This window comes from Neofelis nebulosa, chromosome 9, assembly GCF_028018385.1.
Source record: "Neofelis nebulosa isolate mNeoNeb1 chromosome 9, mNeoNeb1.pri, whole genome shotgun sequence".
Lineage (NCBI taxonomy): Eukaryota > Metazoa > Chordata > Mammalia > Carnivora > Felidae > Neofelis > Neofelis nebulosa.
In genome coordinates this window covers 140409641-140436724 of record NC_080790.1, presented here as the reverse complement: position 1 = coordinate 140436724, position 27084 = coordinate 140409641, and the positions used below count along the sequence as shown (strand labels likewise).

The window sequence follows — 27084 nt, the reverse complement described above, 5'->3', positions numbered from 1 at the left end:
CCGGGAGCCATTCCCCTGCAGTGGGCATGGGGCGCCTCTCCCCAGCCCCGCCGCCTGGGCTCCGTCTCTCTGATGGTGCCCGACAGCCCGGTCCGTCACGTCCGCCTGACTGGGGAGGGGTGCGGTCCGTCCCCCGCCCCAGGCCCCCAGCCCCGGGGCGCGGGATCAGATGTGTCTGGGCCGATGGCTCCAGAGGCCCCTGAAGGGACCAAAGGCGTCTGACAGAGCCGAGGCAGAGCCCCCGCCCGTCCCCCCACAGCCCCTGGCCAGCTTCCTGAGCACAGGAGGGTCACTCTCCTCTCTCTCCCTTCACCATATCCGGGGCCCCGCCAACCGCATCCGGCCTGCCGCTGCCCTCTGCCCGCAAGACCCCCCCACCCCCGATCCGAGGATAGGGCCCTCCTGCAAAAAAGCACATTGCTGGGGGAGAATCTGCCCCCCCAGGTCCTACGGGGGACAGTGCTGTGATGTGGGGGTGGGACGGTGCCCTCACACCTGCACCAGCATCACCAAGAGCCCAGGGTGGGGCCTGACGTTGGGGCCAGTTCAGGGGGGCGTCTCAGCATTCGTCACCAAGCTCCACGGCCTGCCAGGGCCGTGTTCCCAAGCCAGCTAAGACCTAAACCTCAAACCTTCTCTGCCCAACGAGCTCCAGCGTGGGCACCCCCTCCCTGGCCCTTGGCGGGGGCACCGGCCCTGTTTGCCCGAGATACCGGCTTTAGCGCTGAAGCCTCACGTGCAGGAAGCCCTCAGTCCCGGGCACAGGGGACAGGGCCCCTGGGGCTCAGCTCCTGCTGCCCCTTCCCCACCCATGGCCAGCTGGGCCGAGCTCAGATCCCACAGAGGGGTCGGGGATGTCCCCCGCATCGAGTCAGCTGCCCAGCCGGCCGTGGCTTCTCCTGCACAACCTCCCAGCCCCACATCGAGGCCTGGAGCCCCTGCAGGCGGGGTGGGCACTGCCCCCCGGCCGCTGCCACCCCCCCACCCCAGCCACTGCCCCTGGCCTGGAGATGCGGAAGGCGAGAGCTCAACTGCCTGGCCGAGGCCGAGGGCTGATGGCTGTCTGAGCTTCTCAGGCTCAGGCCAGGGCCGGGGCCGAGGGTCCTGGGCCTTGCACAGCAGCCCGACGGAACACAGGAGCCACTCTTGCCCTTGTACCCACGGGACCAGGGCAGGGAGGCTGTACGTTTGAGGCCCACGGGCAGGGACTCAGAATGTCCAGGCCCACCCGAGGGGTGCTCTCCCTCCCTCAGATGTCACCACAGCCCTCCCCCTGCCCCCCAGGCCACACGGCCACCTGGCTGCTGGTCACCCTGAGCTCTGCCCCGGCTGCTGGCAGGCGTTACAGACCCTCTGAGCGCTGAGTGCTGCTACCCGAGGCTGGGCTTGGGCAGGGCCTGACCTCTGGGCTGGGCCTGGGCGGGGACCCGGACAGAGGTGTCCGTGGGGACACGGAGGCCTCCCCATGCTGAGGGCTCAGGCCCGGCCTGCTGCAGGCACCGCCCTGTCTGACCTGAGCCACTCCTGGCCATGAGGGTCTGGCGTGAGAGTGGAACAGCCTCTGGTCCAGGCCCCCCTGGGATCGGGCTGAGGGTCCCTCCCCGCCCCACCCTGCGATCCTGAGAGCCCCTCGCCACAGCCCCCCTGCCCCAGAGCAGGAGGAGTGGGCCTCCTTCAGCTCTCCCTTCGTGTCACCCCCTTCCAAGGGGCTGGGAACCACAGAGCCTTCCCCGATGGGTCAGCCCTGGGGCTCCAGGGAGTGCTGTCCCCACCCCAGCCCGGTCCCCTGCCCCCTGCAACGCCCCCTCCTGGGGCTGCGCGGACAGCCCGCTTGGGCTGAGGAAGGGGCATTGAGTGTACGTTTGGACACGGTCGCATCTCAGCGTTGAGCCCCAAGAGCTGTCCCCGTGCGGACGGGCCGAGGGCCGGACATCTGTCCCTTGGCTCTTGCAACTGGCTTACCTGACTGCTGTTGGGAGGGGTGGGGTGGGGTCGCTGGATGGCCCTGGGGGGCCCCTCCGCCTCAGCACCACCCCGAGACCTTTTCCTGCCCCCAGGCGCCGCCGTCCTGACCCCAGGGCAGGCGACCGCTGTGTTAGCGCCCTGCAGAGGCAGTTCAGGGCGGGGTGAGCACATGGCCGGTCTGTGACCGCCGGAGGGGACTCCTTGCCATCCGCTCGGCAGAGAAAGCACGGCTCAGAGCCAGCTCGTCCTGCACGGACATTCTTTCTTCCCCTTTCTCTGAGCAAGACTCACACACAGAGACCCACGTGCACTCCACCGAGCGCCCGGCCGGCCCCGTGTGGCAGGGGGTCTGAGGGCTGGCGGGCAGCTAAGGCCACAAACGGCTTCAATTCTTACTGAAACAGAAACAGCTCTGCAGAGAGGATGCTGAGAAATGAGCTCTCTGCCGTTTTTTAGAAACCCGACGGTCCGAATCCGCAAGAGCGGACTGTTGAAAACGCCAGCTTCACTCACCCCCGGGTGGGGCGTCCGGCCGTCCATCCCCGAGATGAGCTCTGGTCGCCTGCTGGCCCCACGCCGGGGCTCAGGGCTGCGTCACTGAGGAAGCAGAGCACGGGGATGGTGAGGGGGAGGGGTGGAGGGCTTCGTGGAGGTGGCAACCCCGGGCCCAGCTGAGCAGGTGGGGGGACGTGGGCATCTTTTGGGGGGGGGGACACGAGGAGCCCAAACCTGCCTTCTGCTGCACCCAGCACTGGGTGTGGGGAGCACACGGGGCACAGTAATCCACCCCCATTCCCAGACGTGGAAGCTGCTCAACCCTCCTCCAGGAAGCCCTCCCCGTGCTCTAGCCCGCCCTGCCCATCAGTCAACGTTGCTCTCCCTTGTCCTCGCAGGGAGCCCTGGGAGGGGGGCAAAGAGCCACACGGGTCCCGTTGGGCCCTTACGTGCTGCGGCTTTGGGAAATCCCAGGGCTGTGCTGGGCCCGCACGTTCACTGCAGAGTGAGCACCACAGGGGGGGGCGGGCGCTGGCTCGGCCCTGCACCGGTCACAGAACCAGGGGCCCAGGACACAGAAAAGGCTGCTCTGTCCCCTGGCCCATTTGCTGGCCTTGCCCAGGACCCAGACCCGGCTGGTCTGGGACGACATCTCTCCTTGGACCCCTCGGGAGGACCCAGGCCCCTTTCGAATTGACTCGGGCAGCTTCTCGGACACCCACGCCTGCCGGGCCCCGCCCCCCCCCCCCCCCCCCCCCCGTTGGCCCTCGGGAGGCTCCTGTAGACGGAGGCCCCGCCCCTGGCCGCCTGGGCCTGGGCCCTTCGCCGTAGAGGCTTTCAGGGTCCTCTACTTGCAGCCTGAGCCCCTCCCTGCAGCCACCCGGGACACGTGTCCTTGTGGGGACCCAGGTCCCCGCTGCCTGTGACGGCCACTCCACGGCCGGCCCAGGGCTCCGAGCCACCGCCCTCTGGACCAGTGAACACAGGGAAGGCGTCTCGTTCCCGCCACGCGCTCCTTAGAGCACCAGAGCCCCGCCCTCCAGCCGGTTTCCCGACTGGACTCAGGACCCAGGGGACCGACCCACAGGCAGCAGCTGGTTTGCAGGCCACCTGCGTGCGGATGGCCGTGCCGGCTTGAGCATCGGACAGTGTCTGTAGCTTTGCTCAGCCGTAGGGCACAAGCTGGAGTTCTGGCCGGGCTGTAGGTGGCCCCATTATCCGTAGAGATAGCACCACTGGCCCCCAACTCAGCCAAAAAACGGAGAAAGCCCTCGACGCCTGTGAACACGCCTGGGCTCTACCGGCCTGCCCCGCATGGGACAGCTGGATTCTCCGGGGACCGGCGTGCAGGGGGCAGGGGGCGTCAGCTCTACCTTCTGGGGGGGACACGGGATGCAGAGGGAGGGGCGGCCGGGGGTCTGTCGCCTCCAACCCCCCAGGCCAGGAGGCTGTGCAGTTCTCTTCATAAAGAGCCCGTCCTTCTGGGCTCCCCTCTCCAACAGCGGCTGAATGAAAACACGTTTAATTTATTGCCGATGGAAGCGAAAATCCCCGCAAGTGGGGGTCCAAGCTGCGGGGAGGGGGGGCCCTGGAGAGCCATCCTGCTTGCGTCCTGGCCTGTGCTGGGGCTCTAACTGTGCTGCCCCCAGCTCACAAGGTCAGGGCAAGTGTCGATCCAATGCTCCACCTACCTCGTGAATTAGTTACAAAGGTCAGGGAAGGATTCCACTAAACGTCAGCAGGAGGCCCCCCAGAAAGGGCTGAAACTGGTTCTAAACACTTTAAACGCCAACCAAAGCATCCGGCCTGGGGGCTGGGAGGAGGTGGCCAGTGGCCACGTGCTGATGACCCGGCTGAGTCTTGGTGAAATGTGGCTCCTGTGTGGTCAAGCCCTGGGGGCTGGGACAGAGCAGAAGATCCCTGGGCTCTTGTGGGAACCGCTGAGGCGCAGGCAGTGGTTGGAACAGGGCCTTGGAGCCCTCCTGTTCCGGGGCTGGGAGCTCTTGTGGGTGGCAAGGGCACCCGTGCCCCGGGCTGAAGGGAGACAGGGGCCCTGACCACACCCTGGCCTCAATGCCTGGCCCCCCACGTTTCCAGCTTGCCTTTGGGCCAGAGCAACCCCCTGACCACGCTCCCAGCATCCATGCCTGCCCTCCGGCCCACCCAGCACGTCAGAGCTGCCCCGGTGCCGGTCCCAGAATTAAGCCCAGACCTGCTCTGCACGCACGTCCCTGTGGCCTTCACGGTGGCTGCGTGGAGGCACCTTCACGGACCCTGACCCAAACTCAGTGACCTGCACCTGTGCTAAATGTCATGGGCTTGGGGCAGGAAGGCTGGGCCCCAGAACCACAAACATAATACCCCCTTGCCGTGGCCAGCCCGACCGTCAGAGGTGCCTGTCCCCTGTGTGGCCGTGAAAGCCATCTGAGCTCGTGGCCCGGCACAGAGTCAGACAGGAACCAGTCAGCGCACTGGGGCTGGCACGTGGGAGAGCTTCCTGCGACGGGACGACAGGACAAGGTGTGGGCAGGCAGGGCAACTGGCCGGGGCTGGCGCAGGATTCTGAGGCTTGTGCCGGGGAAGCCCGTTCCACTGCAGCCTGGAGGGTCAGGGGAACGGGCAGCGACAGCCCAGCAGGTGCACGTGGAGACAGCGCCCGAGACGAGGCAGGGGCAGACAGGCCACATGTGCCCCAGCGCACCTGCCTCCTCCCGGGTCTCCCGCGGGCCCTGCCTGGTGGGGGGCAGGGCCAGGAGAAGGGAGAGAGGCACTCGGGGCAGGCGCAACAGAGAAGGTGGGGGTTCTGGGGTGAGGGGCACACGGATGCCACATCACGTGCCACTGCCTTGGCGGGAAGACGGATTTGTGGCGCCAGCCCCCCAGGGTCACTACCAGCATTTCGTGAGATTACGGATGAAAGGGGGCCCTTGGCGAGCCTGAGCTGCGGTCCCCTCCCTCCCTATGCCGCCCCCCACCCCCACCAGGGGTCGAATCCTTGCAGGGGGGCCAGAGGCACTTCCTCAGCTGAAGACACTCAGAGCACAGCCCCGTCGTGCTGGGACGATCGGGACCTTCTCATCGGAGGGCCGTGAGCTCTGGACCCGCTCCTCCCTGTTCCTCCCCGTGCATCTATCAGGGGGCCCCGGGCCTGGAGCTGGGGGCCGGTCAAGGGCTCAGGGGACAGAGTGCTGCGTCTGCACCCGGGAGCAAGACGGCCCGGCGGGCAGTGCGCGGGGAGCGAGCCCCCGCTGGGACAGGCAGCCCTGGCCCGGCTTCCGCCTCTGGCCACGAACTGTGGCCCAGTGGGGCTACTGGTGGACACTGAATGTAGGTCCAGGCCCCGATGCCCAGAACCTGCGGGTGGAACCGTACTTGGAAAAAGGGTCTTTGCAGATGCAGTTAAGGACGCTGAGATGAGATCACGTTGCCTTAGGGTGGCCCCGAGTCCAATGACAAGTGTCCCTGCGACAGGAGAGGAGAGCCACAGACACAGAGGAGACACCACGTGAGGACACAGGCAGAGACTGGAGGGGCGCAGCCACGGGTCAAGGGACGCCTGGGGCCACCAGAGGCCGGAAGGGGCGGGAGGGACCTTCCTCTAGGGCCTGTCCACACCTCGGTTCAGACTTCTGGCCTCCACAGCTGCGACAGGACAGTTTGAGCAGCATGGTCCGCGGTCCCGCGCTACCGTGGCCCCAGGGTCCGCGCACACGGCTCCCGAGACCCACGGCACTTTCCGTGGCCCTCACGACAGGCGGAAGCAGAAGAGGTGTTTGGGGTTAGAGCCTTTTCCAAACAGGAATCTCTGCCCCCGGTGGTTTTCGCTGGCGCTTTCTGAGCGTCTTCTAGCTGATCTCAGATCCGACACAAACGTAGGTATTTTTAACACATTAGACGGCGTCTCTTAAACAAGCTGTCAGGAAAATGAATCGCAGAGGTTTTACGGGTGCTCACTTTGCCTAAATGCCCTGCGATTATCTGCGCCTCGTCGGCGGGCGCGTGTGACGGGGAGCCTCAGAGGCGCCTCGCCGTTCCAGAAAAGCGTCTTCGGCGGGGGTGCGCGTCCCGACCCCAGGTCGCCGCTCAAGCGTCTGTGTGGCAGCCTGCGTGGCCGGCTCGGACTTTTTCCCAATCTGCCGAGCCTCGGAGGCCAAAAGGGCCCCCAGAAGACCACTGCCCCTCAAGCCCAGGCCCGGGCGTGGCAAGTGCCCTGTCCTCCTCTAACTCCGCCCAGCACCCGGGCGGAGCCCGTGGCCCCCAGCTGGGCCCAAGTCTCCCGGGAGGACGGCTGGCCTCAGCAAAATGGGCCTCGGGGCCGGGCAGAGTCTGGGGCCCAGGCATCGTGCCAGCCCGTGGGGGGACAGAGGGGCCTGTGGGCTGGTCACGTCCCCTTCCCGCCTCACGGGGGCATCGCTGCAAGTGCCACCCAGGACTGCCAGGGACCCAGCTGCTCGACGCCTTCCTCACAGGGTGCTCCTGTCTGCATTATCCTGCCTCCCGCCCTGGACCCTGGTGCCTGTGTTCCTGGCCCGCTGTCAGGGCAAGATGGGCGGACCGCCTGGGGGCCGCCAGGGAGTGAGGTTCACCAGAAGCTGGTTTCGAAGAAGTCTGAGCGCTTTTCCGGGGCTTGGCCCTGTCTCCCCCCCACTGGTGGTGGGGGAGTGAGGAGCAGGGAGGAGCCAGTGGTCTGTGCAGGGTTCCCCACCCTGAGGACAGTCCAGAAGGGGGTCTCCAGGCTGCATGTCCAAACTGGCTGGAAAGCTTCCCGCCCCCACTTGGTGCTCCTTTCCTTTAAGGGTTCCCGGGGCGGGGGTGCCGCTGGGAGCTCAGGGGAGCCCGGAGCCAGGGATCCTGGGAGTGGGGTGAGGACAGGTGCGATCGCTTCTCCCTCATCCCCAGGCAATAAATAGCGACCCTCGACAGCTTCCAGCCGCGCACATCCTGTTGGGCACAGCGCCTGACGAGCTACAAATGAGCTCATCTTTGATTTTGGCCCCATCGGCGAGTCCTGGACGTCCCGATGCTTGGGGTTCCCGAGTGACATGACCCAGACGCGCTTCCACTTGGGCCCGAGCCGCGGGGGCTACGGCTCCGCAGTCCTGACAGACCGCGGGGAAGTTATGCAGCCCCCGGCCTGCCGTGAGCGGTTACAACTTAATCACTCCCGAGCGGGGATTATTACAGCCCCAGGACTCTCTGAACTTCAGGAGATTGAAAATGGTGTGTGTGTGTGTTTTTTTTTTTTTAAATAGAGGAAGTGTTTTTTTGAGTTATGAGAGCACAAAAGTCTCTGAAGAATGCTCTTAACCTTTAAATATGTCAAGGGAGACTTACTGAACTTTACAATAAAATCACCTTTTAGCAGACAAGGAGCTAAAAACGTTCAAGTCCAAATAATGTCACTCTTTCATAAGCTTCTGTGGATTCACTGGAACACAGTGGCCATCTTCAACTTCGTGTTCCTGGGATAACTATGTTTCTTTGTTAGCCATTCTTCTGCAACTTTGTTTTAATAATTCCTTTGAACCCAAGTCGTCTATCATAAGCTGCCTGGGATATTTTTGAAAGTAGGCAGTGTTTCAACTCCAGGGATGCGTCCCACGTGGGGCGCTGGACTAAATCCGCTGTCATAAACAGCCATGAAGTTGTACACAGAGCATCGGGCTATTGTTCTCACACACTGGACAATCCGCAGTGCAAGACTGTGGTGGCTGAGGGCGGGGGAACTCTCCAGGTGAGCCCCGCGGTCACGTGTTGATCTTCTTGGGGGTGTTTTCGCCACTGCAACATTAGGAGTCGGTGGCGGGGGGGTGGTGGTCTGGATGGAGCATGGCTATTCCAGTCAAGAGGCAGAACTCAAAAACTGGGGCCACGGGAGCGGTTTAAATCTGCAGAGAAGGCACTTGGGGGGGTATCCTGCACAGTGGGGGTCCTCAGAAGCCTGAGAGGGGCTCTCCGTGGCTTCTGGGCGGGCTGGGCCGTGTACACAGCCTTCCGGGAGATGGCTGGCATTCTGGCAGCACCGGAGGGGAGAGGCATCCTTGGCACATGGAGTGTCGTGCTCGGGTGCCAGCAAGCCCGCACCTTAGGAGTAAGCGCCACGCCCCAGAGGGAGGGCCACGCGCGACTCATCTGAGCCTCAAAACCAACTCCAAAACCCACAGGGGACACTGAGTCTACGGTGGGGTCCTCCCCAGTTAGAAGGGCTTGGGCTTTCTGCAGAGCTGCACGGACAAGTGTAGACCGAGATGATCAGTGTGCAACAGAGAGCCCCACTAAAGCAAGAACCGACACGCTTCGGAAGAAGATAACACAACACAGAGTCTCTTCGACGCATCATCTGCAACGCCCAGTAGAAATAAAAAATTACTAGATATGCAAAGAAGCAGGAAAATGTGACCCACTGCTAAGAAAAAAAAGCAATCGGCTAAAACAGACCTCCAGGTGAGCGACGGGAAGTGGGAAGTGTCAGGTGTGAACGGGTATAATGTGAATTTCTATCAGACGCCGATAACTTAAGGATGCACGTTTATGGCCCCGGAGCAGCCGTTACAGGAATAGAGACAAGTGCACCTAAAAAAGTCAGTGGGGGAAATAAAACGGAATTCTCTGGCGCCCCAGTCAGAGGACTAAGAAAGGGATCTCTGGAAACCATGGAGCGTGGGAGGAGGTGTCGGCAAGGAGACAGTGGGAAAAGGGGCCCCCCAATTCTTGCATGAATCGACAGCAGTCCTGGGGTTACCCTTGACCTGCACATGTATGGGACACACCTAGCGAGCCAGAGTAAAGGGCCTGAAAACTGCACCGTGACATAAACCACCTCCAAGAACCAGGACTACACCCTGAACGGTGGGCACACGGGGGAGGGCACGCGGACGGGACGGACGCCACAGCCACCGCCACCAGACAGCTCTCACAGGCTCCCTGACCAAAGACGAGACTCAACCGAAAACCTCAACGTCTTCCAGAGGGTTCTAAATCACCCCCAGATACCACGGCAATATTCTAAGTGTCCAGAAAGCAATCCGAAATTACTTGATATTGAAGGAACCGGGAAAACCTAAGTCTTCTGGAAAAGACGACGCAGATCGCCCTCAGGAGGACGCAGAAGGTGTTCCCAGACAAGGGCGTTAGGGCAGGTGTTGGAACCATGCTCCTTGAGGTAAGCCAACTCTCTCGAAATGGATGGAGAGAACCAGTGGGAATTTTGGAACTAAACAATACAGCGTGGCCAGCCAAATCAACCCTCAGAGAGTGATACGCCCCACAGAGCGCATGCCCTGCGAGGGCACACGCGTCGCTCGCCAGCTCAGACCGGGACTCGGGGCCGTCGGACAAACGTGAACCCCTTTGGGGAAGTGAAATCGCACAAGCATGTTCTCCAAACATATGGCATTACAAATCAATGACAAAGTGTCATCTGGAAAATCCCCAAACGTTTGCAAATTAAACAACACGATTCTAAACAGTCCAAAGAGCAGAGGGAATTAAATCTCAGCAGAAATCAGAAAACATGTTAGACTGAATTAGAACCCATTTTGCAAATTTTGAAATGCTACTAAAGCAGTATTTGGGAGGGAGTCTGTAGCATTAAATGCTTAAACTGCAAAAGAATAAGTCCTTGAATCATGAGTCTAAGCTTCCACCTCGAGAAGTCTAGGAGCTCAAAACAGATTAAATCCAGACCAGGCACAGAAAGGAGACGAAGACGGGAACATAAATAAATACGACGAAAGCAGAAAGACAACAGGAAATATCACTGAAGCTGGTTAATCGAAAAAAGAGGAACAATACGGGTAAACCGGCCGTACCGAGCAGGGGAGAAAAGAGAATGCACAGACCACTGATATCAGGAGTGGAAAAAACAAGGGATTGTTACAGACCCCACAGGTGGACCCGGTGACAAAGCCAAGCCACGAACTGCAAGCCGCCAAATTTGACAACTTAGAGAAAATGGACCAATTCCCTGAAAGACACAAGTTGCCCAAACTTGGGAAGAAACGTACCCCGGACCCTCTCCGTACCTAGGAAGGGCCTTGAATTCACGGCCAGAACCCGTCCAACAAAACCCCAGGCCCAGACGGGTTCCCTGAAAGATTCCACCAAACCTTTGAAGAAGAAATACTACCAATTCCACACGATCTCTTTCAGAAAATAGAAGGGGAACAGATACTTTTCAGACCATTTTATGAAACCAGCATTATCCGGACCCCAAAACCAGACAAAGACATACAAGAAGCCAAAGCTGCAGACCAATGTGTCTCAGGAGCAAACACACAAACATTCTCAACCAAGTATTAACAAACCGAATCCGGCAACATACAAACAGGACGATACGTGACATGACCAGGTGGAGTTTGTACCAGAAACGTGAGGCTGGGGTCGACCTACGACGCAGCGATTGCAGGACGAGGTATTTAGGCAAAGGACACAGGAATACAGACTTGAAGGGGCACACGCACCACGATGTTCACAGCAGCATCCTCGACAACAGCCAGACTATGGGGACAGCCCGCATGTCCATCGACGGATGATGGATGAGGAAGATGTGGTGTTTATATACAGCGGAGTACTACTCAGCATCACAAAGAATGAAATCCTGCCATTTGCAACGACATGGATGGAGCTAGAAGGTAGTATTATGTCAAGCAAAGTAAGTCAGAGAAAGACAAATACCATATGATTCCACTCATATATGGAATTTAAGAAATAAAACACATGAACGTATGGGAAGGGGGGGAAGAGAAGAGAGGGAAACAAACCATAAGAGACTTAGATACAGAGAACAAACTGAGGTTGATGGAGGGAGGGGGGTGGGGGACGGGCTAGATGGGGGATGGGCACGAAGGAGGGCACGTGTTGGGACGAGCACGGGGTGTCGTATGTGAGTGATGAGTCACTGGGTTCTGCTCCTGAAACCAATATCGACTTAATTAACTAGAATTTAAATAAAAATTTGAAAAAAAAAAAATAAAGAAATGTGACTCTGGTTCAACATTAAAAATCAGTCAACATTTTCCACGGATACAAGGCGCCCAGAGTAGTTGTGTCCACAGGGACAGAAGTAGAGGGCAGGGCAGGTGTGGGGGCAGTGGATGGGGCAGGGGCAGGGCAGGAGGAGCAGGGGTGGGCAGCGTGAGGACCGAGTTCTCGAGTTCTCGTCTGGGAAGACGAAGGAGTCCTGAGGGCAGGTCGTGGGGACGGTCACACTGAAATGTGGGTGTGCTCAGTGCCATTGAAACAGACACTTAAAAATGGCTAAAATGGTGTATTTTATATTATATACACTTTACCACAACAAAACACTAATCAATGTAATTCACTGTATTAACTAAGGAAGAAAAATCATACGATCACACCAATAATGGAGAAAAAGCATTGGACAAAATTCAGCATCCGTTCATGATAAACACCCTCAGCAAACTAGGAATAGAAGGGAAATTTCTTAATCTGATAAAGATCATCTACTAAAAACTTAACAAAAAACCTCATATTAATTATAAAGCACAAACACTTTCTCTCCAAGATCAGGAACGAGGCCGGGAGATTTTCTCTTCTGCTCAGATTACATATCAGAAGTCACAGCCGGTGCGATGAGGCAATAAAAGGAAATTACAGGCATACAGATTGGACAGGATGAAATAAAACTTTCTCTATTCACAGACGACAGGACTGCCTGCACAGAAAACCCCAGGGAACCTACAAAATTATTTGCAGAATCCATACGTGTACTTACCATGGTCACAAGAACACACATCAACCCACGAACCCACTCACATTTCTCTATGCTGGCCGTCAACGACGGGAAAGAGAAAAAATTTTAAAAGCCCGTGTGCAATAACCCCAAACACGAATACCAAGCACGTCAGGATCTGTGTGCCGGCAGAGGCACAGTAACCGCGGCCAAGGGGACCTAACCGAACAGAGGGCTGCGTTGTACTTGGGGACCAGATGTCTCAGGGTTAAGATGCCGAGTCTCCCCCCACTGAGCCATACACTGTCCCAGTTTAAATCAAAACCCCTGTGGGCGTTTCTGTGGACGCTGAGAAGCTGATTCTAACATTTGCATAGAAAACAAAGGAACGAGAGTAGCACAGCGCTTCTGGGAAAGAACAGGAGGACCGAGGAGCCCGCTGTCTGGACCACCCCCCAGAAGGCTGCGGTGCCGGAGGCAGTCTGGGGGCAGGGACGGCGCAGACACGCAGACAGAGGAAGGTCTGGGCAGAGCCCCGCACGGGAGGTCAGGTGACTTTTGATGGAGGTGTCAAAAAACTTCAGCGCAGAGAAGATCGTCTTTTCTCGAGCGGCACTGACCACTTGGATGTGAATATGTAAAAAGAAAAGAAAAGCATCCATAGCTCACCCTGTGGAAAAATGAACTCAAAACAGATCATAAACCTGCATGTGAAACATAAATGACGAAGATGATGGAAGGAACCGGGGAAGGGGATCTTCGTGAATTCCTAGACACAACACCAAGAGTGTGATTCGTTAAAACGTCTGATAAGTTGGAGTCTGTCAAAATGACAGCTGTTTTCTGTGACAAACAAGGTCAAGAAAATGCACAGATAAACCACAGGGGAGAAAATGCTTGCGAAGCACGTATCTGCACAGAGGACTCGTATGCAGTTTGCAAAACTCTCAAGATTCAGTAAGAAAACAAGTCAGTTTAAAACCTCTGGGGGGCTCCGTCGGTTAAGCCTCCGACTTCGGCTCAGGTCAGAATCTCGCGGTTCGTGGGTTCGAGCCCCGCGCTGGGCTCTGCGGTGACAGCTCGGAGCCTGGAGCCCGTTTCGGATCTTGTGTCTCCCTCTCTCTCTCTGCCCCTCCCCTGCTTGTGCTCTGTCTCTCTCTCTCTCTCTCTCTCTCTCTCTCTCAAAAATAAATAAACACTAAAAATGAAAAAAAATACGTAAATAAAAACTGGGCAAGGTACCGAAACCGACATGTCAGAGAAGGCGCACAGGCGTGGACAGAGCGTGGTGAGCCGCTCCACGGCACCGATCATTAGGGAAACGCAAACCAAACCTCAAGGTCCCACGGCATACCCCTGGGGGCTAGAGGAAAACAAGGGTCGCGCCTACGACAGCAGGTGCGGGCAGCCTCAGAGCGCCTGGACGTTCCATACGGCACCTCCACTTGGGAAAAGCTTGGCCGTTTCCTAAAAGGTCGAACACCCTCCCGTATGACCCGGCAACCCGGCTCCCTCCTCAGGATTCACTCCGGAGAAATGAGAACGCACGTTCATACTGAAGCCTGAACCGAGGGCGAGCTGCTGCTCAAAACTGGAAACGAGCCAGTGCCCCTCACCCGGCAAACGGATACACAGACGTGGTCCAAGCTTCAACGGAATCCTCCATAAAAGGAGGAAGAGCTCTCGACTCAGACAACAGCGAGCACCGTGGTAAGTGACAGAAGCCAGACTCGGGAGGTGACGCCCCGTGAGGCTCCATTTACGTGACATTCTGGAAAAGGCGCGAGGCTGGGAGGAAAACAGATCCTGGGACGGGGCATGCCTGCCCCAAAGCAACAGGACAAGACAAGGCTTTGGGGCGACAAGACTGGCCGCGATGCTCTGAGCTGCGGTTACGGGGCTGTGTGCGTTTGCCAGAACTTGGAAGGAAGCAAAAAGAAAGTGATTTTTACTAGGTGTAGATCTTAAATTTTTTTTTAAGTTTATTTATTTTGAGAGAGCGAGCGTGTGTGCATGCGGGAGAGGGGCAGAGAGAGAGAAGGAGAGAGAACCCTAAGCAGGCTCCAGGCTCTGAGCTGTCAGCACAGAGACTGATGCGGGGCTCGAACTCACAAACCGCGAGATCATGACCTGAGCTGAAATCAAGAGTTGGACGCTTAACCGACTGAGCCCCCAGGAGCCCCTCTAGAGGTAAACTTTAAAATAAAGGTTTCTGGCAGGGCCCGGGGGGTGCACGAGGACCCCCAGAGCGTGGATGCACACGGATGACAGAAACAGCTCCCGGCCCCGGGACGGGGACCCTCCCGGGAGGAGAGCAGCTCTTGTTGCCTTAAAACCACAGATCGGGGGTCCTGGTCTCCCCACGAACGCCACTGTTCTGTGGTGTGCGCGTCATGGAGCCCTCGCACGGCGCCCGGGGCCGTCCCAAGCACCCCAAGTGTCCTGACTCCCTGGGCCGCGAGCCGCCACCCGCAGCTGGTGGACAAAGAAATGAGGTGCAGGTCATGTCGCTTGCCCAGGGTCCTACGGCTGGCCAGCAGTGAGGCCTCCGTGCTGCGTGCCCCCGAGGGGCCCTACTGCCCCCCTGCCCCCGCCCCGCCCCCACACCAGCCCAGGGTGATGACGCAGGGGTGCGGTCCCGCAGGCTGCAGGGGAGCAGCCTCCTGGCTGGACCCGAGGAGCCCGGCCCTCACCAGATGGCACCAGGCCGGGCCGGCCACACGGCCCCTAGTGGCTGCACCTTTGCCGGTGGCTGCTGGGGACGGCAGGGGTCTCCGGGGCCCAGGTGGAGCCCAGGGCCGTGAGCTCGGCAACACTGTGCTCCTCTGGGTGTGGGAGTCAGGCCCTCGTCCCCTGTGCCTCCTGGGCCCCCAGCACCTGCCTGGCTCTTGGTGCGAGCGGAGGGGAGACGGGGCTGCCGGGCTTTGAGCTCCCCGCGAATGTTCCCAGGACCCCTCGGGTCCTTCCGGGCCACTGGGCCTTCAGGAGGACCATGAGAGGGGACCTGGCGCCCCCCAGGGCCTTCACGGGGTGAGGTCTCCGAGCGCCCTCAGCTTGGTTCCTGACGCACTCACTGACACGTAATTCGGTCATGAAATTACCCCTCAGTCCACAGCTCCACGAGCTCTGATAAAACCCCTGAACATAAGGGACACCAGTCAGGAGGCAGGACACTGATGGCCCAAAGTCGACCCTGCCCCCAGCCCGTCAGCCACTAATCTGTCCCCAGTGCTGTCCCTTTTCTGGAACGTCGGTGGTTTTCTGACGGTGCTGCTTTCGCTCAGCGCGTTCCTTCGGGGACCCCGACGCTTCACGGGCAAGGAAAGGCCCGAGACCCCGCAGACGAGGGCGGACAGCAGTCAAACCTGGACCCAGGAAGTGGGAGTGGGCGAGATTTAATGGGGACGCAGAGCCCTTCCCGACTGACGGCCGAGTGCTGGCGGTGGGGACGGCTGAACCGGTAATCTGCTGTGTGTGCGTCACCACAATGGAAAACAAGAAAGGCTTCAGATGCCTTTTCTCCTCGTAACACAAGCCGCTGGGAGACCAGATGGGGTGTGTGGCTGTTCCTTCTGTGCTGGAGGGAAACAAAGCCCCACTCCCCACCCCCAGCCCCGACATCATGAGCAGGTGGGATACCCTCCCCCCCGCTGCCAGGCACCCCCCCCCCCCCCAGGACCGCCTGTCCTGCAAGCCTGTCCTCCCTCGGTGGCCACTCTGCCCTTGGGCAGTGCCCGGCTTTGACAGCTGGCTTGCAGCCTTCACGGCGATTGCCCTTTCCGGCCCAGCGTCTAACTGGAAACCCCGCATTGGGCTTACCGGCCCCGTCTCTTTAATCCCCAAGGCACTGGCCCTGATTTCTGGAGGTCCCTCATTTAGGAGGCGGAAGGGGACCCATGCTCTGGCAGGGCCGCTGCGCCCTCAGTGTCCCGGGTGGGGGGATGTGATGGTACCAGCTGGGAGCTGGGCACTCTGGCATCCGCCACGTCCCCCACTGCACTGTCACGTTGGTGGGGACCCTGCGGCTCGCTACCCTTTACCCACGAGAGTGCCAGCATCACTGAGGCCGGCCGGCCGCGACCACCGGGCCTGTGGCTCACAGGCAGGGGCAGGAACGGAGAATCGAGGTGCCACAGGACAGAGGCCCTGAGAAAATGCCTCCTGGTCTAATTTTATTGGATCCAATTTTCTCCCACTTTGTGGAGGCAGGTCCTGGCTGCCTCTGCCCCCGCGGAGCCACGTCAGCCCTTGAGGGCCGTGTGACGGAGCTGCCTCGGCTCTGGGCAGGGGGGTGCGGGGCGCCAGCTCCTCCCCCACACCCCTGCTCCTCGGGAAAGACGGTGTATCCCTGCCGGGGACACGCCTGTCTAGGAAGGTGAACAAAGGAGCAGGGAGCCCCCAGGAGCAGGATCCTTCGGCCGCGCAGCTGCTGCGAGGCCCGCAGGGGCTGGAAACAGCAACAATGAAGTGACAGCTCCAGAGCCCTCGCTGGTGCCCACCAGGCGCCCCGGCTCCTGCCCTGCGCTCGGAGGGGGGGCCGTCCCCGCCTCAGCTCCCCCGCCCCTGCCCTCGCCCGGGCACGGCGATGCGCGCGGGGTCACTCTGCCCCGGGAGGCTTCCGGGCTCCCTCTGGCCCTGCCCATGGAGCAGATTTCTCCGAGGGCGGACACACTTTGCCGCTGGTTTGAGCATCACAGAGACCATACATTTACCAAAAACCAGCAGAACCAGGTCTCCCCGGAGGCAAGGCCCTACCGCCCCCAGGACATTCGCCAGGGACAGGGCAAGACCGCCTCGGGGCACCACGTGAGCGCTCACTTGGGTCCCTGGGATTCTGCCCAGTCATGCCCCTCAGCACTGAGGGCTGGGGTGACCCTGATCCTGGGGGCCGATGCGCACGGCACCTGTTAGAGAAGGATGGGTTCTGAGCTTCCCTCACCAGCCTGCTGCACACGCCGGTCCCCCAGATCCTGTGCCCCGAGCAGCACAGAGGCCTCCCTACTTTTGACGGAAAAGATGGGGCCTCCCAGACCACCTGCTGTTAACTGAGCTGCACAGACAGCCTGCCGTGTGGACAGGATGCTGCACGGGCACACGGTGAAGTACAGCTGCGTGTGCTCGTGTACGTGTGCATGTGTCTGTGTGTGTGTGTGCGTGTGCAACCTGTGTGCACGTGTGCTCATGTATGTGTGCAAGCGTCTGTGCACGCGTCTGTGTGCAAGCACACACGTGTGTCTATGTGTAATACAAGCACATACGTGTCTGCGTGTGCCTTTTTGCATGTCGATGCACATGCGTGTGCACGCCCGTGTGTCTCTGGGTATCTCCACGTTCGTGCATGTATGTCTGTGCATGTGTCTCTGTGTGTGCACCTGTATGTGTTTGCCTACGCGTGGCCACAGTCCCCAGGCTTTAGAACACTGGTCCGGAGGTCAGCGCCTCCCCTCCCTCCTTCTCTAACTGGGAGAACACATGGGGACAACATGAGTCTAGGGAGCTGGGGCCGGCACCAGGCAGAGCTGGCGACCAGGTTAGCGACCGCCTTGGGGCAGGCGGCATATTTGCTGCTGAGTCCTGGGTCAGGCTGAGGGCCGCCGGGATTATGAGGCTGGACAAGCCCCCGGCCAGGTCAGATCTGAACCAGACGCACAACCCCCCCAGGCGTCTGCCACCCCTGGTCACCGGTCCCCTCGGCTCACTGTCTTTGGAACTCGCCGCACTCAGTGCTCAGGACGCATTCGCTGGAGGGATCGGCATCCCACCCGAGCAGCAACAGAGGGTGTGGCTGAGGTCAGAGCAGGGACCCGGCAGGGCTGCGTGGGACCAAACACGACCCGGCCCAGGGCAGATCCACAGGAGCAGGGCCACCTGTGCGGCCCGCTGCCCAACCCCGGGCAGACACCTGCACGAACGGGGGAGGCGAAGGTTCTCAGAGGAGCTTTCTAAGGGGAGGGCCCCTCGGTGGCTGGCACACACGCGTCTTTCACTCAGGACGGCTGCACTGGAACCAACGGTGCGTTGGAAAGACTGAGTCCAGTTCCCTCCTAGGGCCAGAGGAGGGACCAGATTAGGGAACGTGGCAGGCTCCGTGGGCTCCTCCTGCCAGACGCCCTTGTCAACTCGGGGCCCAGGGCCTGGGGTCTCCGCTGGCCCGGCCGTGGCCCTGCCCTCTGTACAAGCTCCCCTCGGCCCAGCTCTAGGCGACCTGCTCAGATAACGCCAAGACGTGTTCGGCAATCATTGTTCTAAGCTGCTCAGATATCTGACTGAACCACCTCATTTCTAAGCACTAGGTTCTGCATGTAAGTGCCCAGCATGGGCTCGTGCGCATGGTGGGGAGGGGCGGTGGGGGGGGGGGGGGGGGACGCTGGTGGCCTCCTGGGGGACACACAGGCTGGGAGAGGCCCCCGTTTTGGAAAGAGGGACCATTCGATCGGCCAACGGCTGCACACCTCCACCATGGCCGGTGAGAGGGCGACGCACGGATGGACACAAGCACCCAGCCCCTGCCGGGCAGACGTCGCTGCTTAAAAGCCAGTGGACGTTCACCCCCCGTCCTGCCAAGCGGCCCAGAGGCCCGAGGGGGGAACGTCAACCGGGGGCACCTCTCCTGAGACGGAGGGGTCGTGTAGAAGGGCCCGGCCACACTCCTGCCGTCCGCTCTCGGCCGTTAGCACGGAGGGAAGGGCGCCTGGAGTGAGCCCTATCAGTCCTTCCCAGCACGAGGCTGCGGCCGATCTGGGGGGCGTCAGGAAGCCAGCGAGCGTTTGGTAAATGCTGGGGCAGCACTATGTCCGTGGGTGCAGAAGTGGGGCCTGTCCGTAGTCAGTGCTCAGCAGACATCCTGGACGAATGACATGCCCTGGGCAGTGTGGGTGTGGCACCCTCTGAGCACAGGGACTCGGAGAGACGACCCTTTGAGAGGTGAAGCAGTGTCACTGAGGCGTCTGATAGCGTGGGGCCAATGGAGAGGACGCTTTGGGGGGGGGGGACGTGCCCAGTCTGCTCTGCTGTGGTTTGTTTTTGATGATCCAAACCCGACCGCTCCCGGCCAAGACCCCCGAGAGCCAAAGGGGCGGGGGTCCGAGTGGAGGCGTCTCCTGGGGTAGGGGCAGCGAGTGCTACTGACTCGACTTGCTGACCTGAACGGCCACAACATACCTTCAAAGGCAGGCGGGAGTGGCCCCGGGGCCCAGCCGAGCGAGACAGGAGCAAGGGAGAAGACTCGGGCCCCGGGAGGAGCGGGGACAACTTCCCACCGTTCACTGCATGCGGCCCTGCGTGCCCTTGCCTCCTGTGCAGATAGGCGGCTGGGCTCTACTCATTTCCCTGCTACGTGTGGCTGGGGTGGGGGTGCCTCTCCACGCAGGGGACCCCGTGGCCACAAGTTCTCAGTGCAGGTGTCGGGGGGCCACTCGTGGTGGGTCAGCCAGAGCCGAGGGAGTGACATACAGATGACAGTTCCTACCCCACTCCCAGCGTGAGTCCTGCCGGGCCCTGTGGAAGGACAGCCCCATGGGGACAGTGGCCCCCGGCCCCGCCCACCGTCCCCACCCCACCTGCACCTCCGTGGCTACCCGGTCCCGGGGCCATGACGCCGTCCATGGTGGCATTTCTGTCCTGGCCTGAGAAACCTTGTCTCCAGGGCCAGAACCCCCCACCTGCCAGAAGGCCTTGTCGGGGCCGATTCCCGGGGAGGGCTCCCGCCTGGGCTCTCGCGACACCTTGCTCGGACCCTCGGGCTCCTCACGCGGGCCCCCCACCCGCCACCACGCCCACATGCCGGAAGCCCTTCCCAGCAGAAGCAACTTTTCACCAGCACCACCGAGACAGTGCTCCTGACCGCTGCCGCGTGCAAGCCCTTCCCACACACTTCCTCCTCGATCCTCTGCCACTTGAGGCCACGGCTGTGATCACCCTGGTTCACAGACGGGAAAACCGAGGCTTACCTAAGGAACCGGCCCCACAGGGCATCAGGCTCGGCTCCACCTCCCAAGTTGTGAGCAGGGGGCAGAGCAGCCAGGAGGCCCGGTGGGGGGGGGGGGGAGCAGTGCTGACCCCCGGGGGCTCTGCTGCAGAGGAGAGGGACCCGGCCTCTTGGGGTCACACAACCTTTTCAGAAGCCGATGAAAGGAATGGCCTCCGGCATGCACACCGGGGTCTGGAGACGTCTGAGGTCCATCCGTGGACCCTCAGAGACCTCGCTGATCTGAGGGCCCAGCCCCCTTGGATAGAAGGAGGGATGAGACGGGGGGGGGGGGGGCAAGGTCTGGCCGCTCTGGAGTGCAAGGTGGGAAGAGGGGGGCAGGCTGATCCTGAGGACCCCCTGCCCCCCATCTCCTTCCCAGCTTCCGAGTAAAACTTCCCGGTGACGTTCTCTAGCGCGCTGTCCCAGAGGGGGACACAGACTGGAAACTACTTTTGGGGTGGGGGAAAGAGAAGCCCGCAGCTTCCCTGAGGGAGAGCCTGCCGACCGTGGCCCCCCCGCGAGACCCCTGTTTCTTCCCAGCCCTCCTCCCGCGCGAAGCGGCCGCTCACCTGGATGACGACCTTGATCGTGGCGGTGCCCACTATGGGGGTGCACACGAGGCCGCCGGGGTGATGGCCGTCGGCGCTGCGGTTCTGCTGGCCCATGGTGAAGGGCATGGGCAGGGCCAGCAGGCCCGAGGCCAGCCAGATGGCACTGATGAACTTCTTGGTGCGGCTGCGAGACATGAGGGTCTTGGCCTTGAAGGGGTGGCAGATGGCCAGGTAGCGCTCCACGCTGAGGCTGGCCACGTTGAGGGCGGTGGCGTAGGTGCAGGCATCGCGCAGGAAGTAGTAGCCGCGGCAGCCGGCGTCGCCGAAGGCCCAGGGGTGGTGCACCCAGATGAAGTTGTACAGCTCCACGGGCATGGCCAGCATCAGAATGAGCAGGTCGGAGAGCGCCAGGCTGCCCAGGTGGTAATGCACCGTGCTCTGCAGGCTCTGGAGCGACTTCTTGCGCGCCAGCGTGAACGCCGTCACCGAGTTGCCCACGGTGCCCACCGCGAAGAGCGCCAGGTACACGGCGGTCACCAGCACCTTGGAGTAGATGTCCGTGTTCACATCCAGGTCGCTGCTGGGCGCCGCTCGGAGGCGCTCGGACTCGTTGCCCGAGCCGTTACCGAAGCCGGGGACCAGGAGCGCCGCCTCCAGCCCCGAGGGTGGCAGCGGGAAGGGCTTGGCGCCCGGCGCGCCCCGCGGACCCGGCGCCGAGCCGTTGAGGCGCATGGTGGGCGCGGCGCCGGCGGGGACCGAGCGGAGGAAGCCGGCGGGGTGGGCGCGAGACCGAGAGCGGGCGCGCCGTCCAGCCGGAAGCGCCACCCGGAGCGCCCGAGGCGCGCCGGCCGCAGGGGGGCGGGGGGCCGGGCCGCCCTCCCGCTCCCCGCCGGCCCGGGCTTCCTCCCCCGACCTCCGGACCCCGCGGGTCCCGGGCGCGCGGAGAGCCTGTGGCGCCGAGCGGAGCGCACGCACGGCCGCCCGGGCGCGCTCACTCCCTCGCCTGCGCTCGCCTCCCGCGCGCTCTCCGCGCACACCGCCCGCCGCGCCCGCGCCCTCCCGGGCTCCGCGCCTCGGCTCAGCGGGCGACGGCGCTGCGCGCCCGGCGGCGGGGGCGGGGCGGGGGCGGGGGCGGCCCGGGCCTCGGCCCCGCCCCGCCCCGCCCGAGTGCCGCTCCCGCCCGGCCCCCGGGGGCCGGGGAGGGGACAGCGGTTCTCTCCAGGCACCTCTCTCTCCCAGGGCACGCCCCTCCTTCCCCGCCTTCCCAACTTCTCGGGCCCCCCACCTGCCCCAGGAAGGGAACTGCCCCCTGGTCGTTTGTAGCTGGTTCAGGGAGGGGTGAGGGAGGTAAGCCCCGTTGGCGCAGCTGGGGCGCTGCCCTTCCCTCGTGGGCGCCCAGGCGGCCTCCAGCACAGCTGGGTGGGAGTGGTGAGTGAGGGGGGCAGAGAGCACCCTCCCCCTGCAGGCTGGGTTCCTGCACCTGGTGCCCGGGGGCGGGTGGGCACCCCCCCCGCCCCCCCCCGCCCCCCCCCCCCCCCACCTTATGGCCGCCTGGATTTGATCATCACAGGTCATGGTCCCAGCCCAGGCCCAGGGGGGTTGGGAAGGGTGGCCCTGGGGGTCACAGTCAAGGCCTGGCCTTGTCCCTGTGTGGACCCGGCTGCCTGTGCTAATAGGAACCCTCAGTAGGCCTAGGGGGTTGAAGGAAGGGAGCGAGACCTAAGAAGCTTGCCCAGACCCCAGACCCTGGCCCACACCTGCCCACGGCGAGTGCATTGGGTCTGTGTTTGTTCCTCTGTGAACTGGCTGTGGGCCGGCCTGGTCCGCGGAACCTGATGGTCTCGTCCGGGGTCCCAGCACAGAAAAAAACGCGCTTCAAAATGTAGCGTTCAAAGACACCACAAGCGTCTCTTCGCCGGAAGCCAGCATAAGAGGCTTGATCGTGGCCCTGCTACGTGGTACCTGGGCATCGGCTTTAGCTTCTCTGTGCCTCAATTTGTCATCTGTAACACGGGAATGGCGGTTGCACAGATGCTCCCTGGGGCGTCTGGGGCGGGGGCTTGTCACGCACGCGGGCTGCACTGGCCCGCCGTGGACACTCAGCAAACGCCTGCGGGGTGGGAGTTGCTGAAGGTGGTGTGGTGGCTTCGGCCGACAAAGGTTGCAGGAGAACCCCTCCGGGTTAGCTGAGCTTGTTCTCTGGAAGACAAGCCCACCAACGAAGTAAACGGGTCTGGGGGCTGGGGCACAAAAGGAGGTGATCCCGCCAGACCACGCTGCCGTGCCAGGGGCTCGCTGCTATCTCGGCACACAGGTAACACAGGGCCCCACCACGGCCCGTGCGGTGTGGTCGCCTCTCCCAGGAGCCTCCCAAGGGGAAGGGACCAGCCAGTGACCGCGGGGGCCTGTCCCTTTGCCGGCCAGGAGCCAAAGCTGCTCAGGACGTTGCTGGTGGAGACGTGCCCTGGCCCAGCTGCTTAAGCTCACTGTTTGGTTTTTAAACCCCTGACCTTTCCGTTAAGCTGGTCTTCTTTTCAAAGATTTCTTTCCGAGCCAGCCTAGGAGCTTAAAAAATCATAAAAGTCAACTTAGCACAAATATTAGGACAAGGCATTTGCTTAAAACCGTGGAGGAAATGTCACTTGGAAGGCCTCGTTCTACAAAGAGGGTGGCAGGCCCTCCTCGGGGGGGCTCCCCGGCGGCCGGCTTGGAACCACTCTTCTGCGTACTGACAGCCCGGACGGCACGGAGGCCGGAACCTTCCAACTGGTTTGGCCCCTTCTCTCTGACTTCCCCTGACGTGAACACTTCCTAAACAGCTGGGACCCTTTAAAGAAAGTGTTGGCAAGGTGCGGGGAGGGCTGATCCTGGGTCCGGCTGTGTCTGTGGGTGACCGGCCGTGCCCTTGGCGGGTGCCCGGCCCCCAGGCTGACAGGCTGAAGCCTGGTACTTGGCTGGCTTTGGGGGAGCGGGGGCCTGTTGCCCTGCCCCCATGCCCCGGATGCTACGTGTTGGGGGGGGGCGGGAATCGGCTGTCCCCTGTGCACTGAGGCCCCCGAGCCACCCACCCCACAGCCGTGGGGGAAGTGGGGGGTACTCACCCATCTCAGGAGTGAAGGTCCTGGTTGGGGAATAGGAGTGTTTTTCTGGCTACAGGAATTTGGTCCCTGGGTCACCAGCACCGTGGGGCCCCTTCTGCTTTGCAGGTGTGCCTCTCTCTCCCCTGGGCCCCGTCCACCGTCGGACAGCTCTTGCTGGCAAGAGACATCTTCTAAATTAGAAATGAAAAAGTTAACGGCAGTACCGTGTCGGTATATCATGATGTTTCCTGCGGGGGGCGGGGGGAGAACGTTCCTTTGGAGGCACCGAGGAAGCGTAATGTGTGTGTGTGAGTGTTCGCTGTAGATCTTCTCATCCGTGGCGTGGAAATGGCATATATTGCAGAGCGTACAGCATTCCAAGGAAACTTGTAAAAATAGGGCAACACACGTGCAAGTGTGAGCGAGGTGTGAGCGTGAGCGCGATCCGGCCGAGGGGCCGGGGAGCCTCCCTCCGCCCGGGCGCCCGTGTGCTCACGGCACATCCCGGCTGCGGGCACGTCCCGGCCGTCCGGCCCCCGGCCCCTGGAGCTTCGCCGCCTGGCCCTCGCCCCTCCCGTCCTCCTGGTGACGCACCCGCCCCTCACGGGGTCTGTGTGCACGTGTGTGCGCGTGCGCATGCCCACGTGTGTCGGGCACCCAGGCACGGGGGCTCAGAGGGTCTCCGCCGGCCAGCCCACCTGCTGCCCCTGCCCTGAGGCCCCCTGGGCTGGGCGTGTGGTCGCAGAGACAGCGGAGCCCAGAGCGAGAGCCAGGAGGGCCCCGGAGGGGGCTGCGTGCGTCCAGCGTGACCCCTTCCCGGAAGCCGCTGCTCAGGCTCGTGGCTGCGTGCAATGGAGCCGTGCAACTGAGGACACCTCACAAAAGGGTGCTGCGTGGGCCCTGGCCGCCCCCCCTGGGCTCCCTGGGGACAAATGCTGCAAAGAGACTTCGTTTCCACCGACCGGAGGCCGACCGGAGGCCCTCTCCGTAGGGCTTCCCCTGCATCCACCGTCCAGTTTGCCACCTTTCCAGCACTTACTGAGTGTGGTCAGCGCCCGACGACAGGAGGCCACTTTCCCAGAGCTCACGGCACACCGTGTGCACAGCGCCAAGCGCACAAGTGTTTTCCGGTGGAAGGTGACGGGAGTGACGGGAGGAGGGGCGGGGGGCCTGGCTGGCGGGGGGACCTGGGTGGTCTGGAAAGAGCTCCGCGGCCAGAGGTGAGGAAGGAGAGGCGAGGCTGCGGGGGCGCAGCGGGTGTAGGTGTGGGGGTTTATTCCCCGTGCGCTGCAGGCTCCGTGCAGAGATATGCGCGGACGGCTGAGCTCGTGGCTGCAGGTCAGGGGTTGGTTCCCTCAGGACCATCGCCCCACATCTTCACAGGCGTCACCCTGCACAGCAGTCAGCCTAACCGGAGATTCGTCAAGCAGAGCCACCGCCGAGAAGGGCAGGTGGGGAGCCCCGGAGGCCCTGCGCCAGCCAGCGGGAGCCCCGTTTGGGACACTGAAGGCTTCTCCAAGGAGACGCGCAAGGAAGCTGGTGATTTGCAGGAAGGGGCCCGTTGGCCCACCTCCTAGGAGATGAGAAAGTCTGACTTCCAAGGCCTGTCAGTGCCGCGCGGTTCTGTACGAGTGTCCTGGGGGGCTCCCCATGGCTTCACCGCGGGCCCCAGAGGGTGCTGGTTACACTTGCCTTGGAAGCTGCGGTCCAGCGTCTCTGGCCCAGGTTTGGAGCTGCTGGGGTGACACTCCCACCGCAGGTCGCTGCCGCCCTCCCCTCCCCCCTCCAGGTCATGCTGGAAGGAGGGTCCCTAACTTGTTCTGGGCAAAGACACACACACACCTATGCGCACGCACACGCACACACACGTGCACACACACACACAGCACGTCTGACACAGAAGGACCAACTTCCACCTGTTCAGTGTGCAGAGAGGCGGGGTGCCGTCACCTCATCCCGGGAGCCTGGGTTTTTATGCCTCTTATAAATTTGCTGATTTGCGGTTGAATTTCCCAGGCACGCTTGTGAAAGTAGCAGGCAATTTACAGCCGAAAGGACCCCTTTCGGCTAATGTGAGGCTTCCATTTATTGTCGGGAGGAAGGGGGACGGGGATTCGCGGATTCCATAGCGCGCTGGCTGTCTGACGGCGGGGTGCGGGGTGCGGGGACCCCTCCCATGCCCCCCCACCCCGGCCCCAGGCACCTCCCTCGGCTTCACCAGGCAGGCGGCACCGGGCCGGGCTGGGCAGCTAGGTTCCCACCTCTCTTTCCTCCGCCTTCCCGTCTTCTCTCCTCCTTGGCGGGGAGGATGGAGTTTTGCATAAACATGATGCTCCCGCTTCCAGCTTTCTCTGCGGATCCGAAGCACACGCTCCCTTTGTCTGTAATCAGGACTTGTAGTTGCCTAGAAATATTTAAATAGAACAGTCTCTCATCTTCCAGTGACTTCATACAAGTTCCAGAAATAAAACCTGAACGGGAGCCTTCTTTGTCATTCCTGCCTCGAAGCTCCGATGTTCAAGGCAACACCCTTTCCAAATGCAGCCAGGTGCCCCGGGGAGCGGGGGGGGGGGGGGGCGCGGGCAAGTGAACTCCAGAGCCTAGAGCCTAGGGTGGAGGAGGGGTCCCACAGAAGCGCACAGCAGGCCGGGCAGCCCGTGGGTTCCGGTGCGGCCCCCACGGCAAGTTGGGGACCCCAGACAGCCGCGGCCACGGGGTCATCGGCAGGTATCCCTGCGTCCCTCCGCCCTCCACCCTGAGTGTCCCGGCTCTGCAGGCAGACATGCCGTGGGCATGCGCTCTGGCCGCGGGCGTGCAGAGAAAGGCGCCCACTCCAGGTAAGGCCTCTTCTGGCTTCTACGTCCTGGCACGCGCTCGTGGCTGTGGGACCCCAGGTTGGAAGCTGTGGGGGAGATGCCCAGCAGCAAGAGAGAGGGTGCTGGAACCCCTCTTCCCCGCGACCCCCCCTCCCTGGGATCCCCCGCCCCCCTCCGTCCATGAGACCCCCTCCCACCTCGCTGGGGGAGGGGAGCATTAGCACGGGGGAGGAAACGCGTTCCTGGGGAAATGATCAACGAAAACACGCTCCGATTATGCGTGCCTCGCAGACGGACAGGATCTGCTGAGATCGTGAGGACACGCTCACACTCCTACGAACCACACGCTCACGCAGCCCCGCACGCACACGTGTGCACACGCGCTCACACACACTCGGATGCGTGTGCACACGCACGACGCTGCTTTCGTCACGACAGCACGACTCTGCGGGATTCTCTGTGCCTGCTCTGTTCCCAGTGCTTCTCCCGCCTGAACCTGCTCGCTCCCGGCACA

General features: G+C 61.8%; 1 protein-coding gene across 1 annotated transcript in view; it reads right to left on the bottom strand.

Moving 5' to 3' along the window:
• The window catches only part of NTSR1 (neurotensin receptor 1), a 47643-nt gene extending 25477 nt beyond the window's left edge, over positions 1-22166 (bottom strand). Inside the window, exon 1 of the mRNA XM_058686174.1 lies at positions 20693-22166. Within this exon, the coding sequence (XP_058542157.1) occupies positions 20693-21406 (714 nt within the window). The 5' untranslated portion in view covers positions 21407-22166. The remainder of the gene's footprint in view (positions 1-20692) is intronic.
• Positions 22167-27084: the final 4918 nt, after the last annotated feature.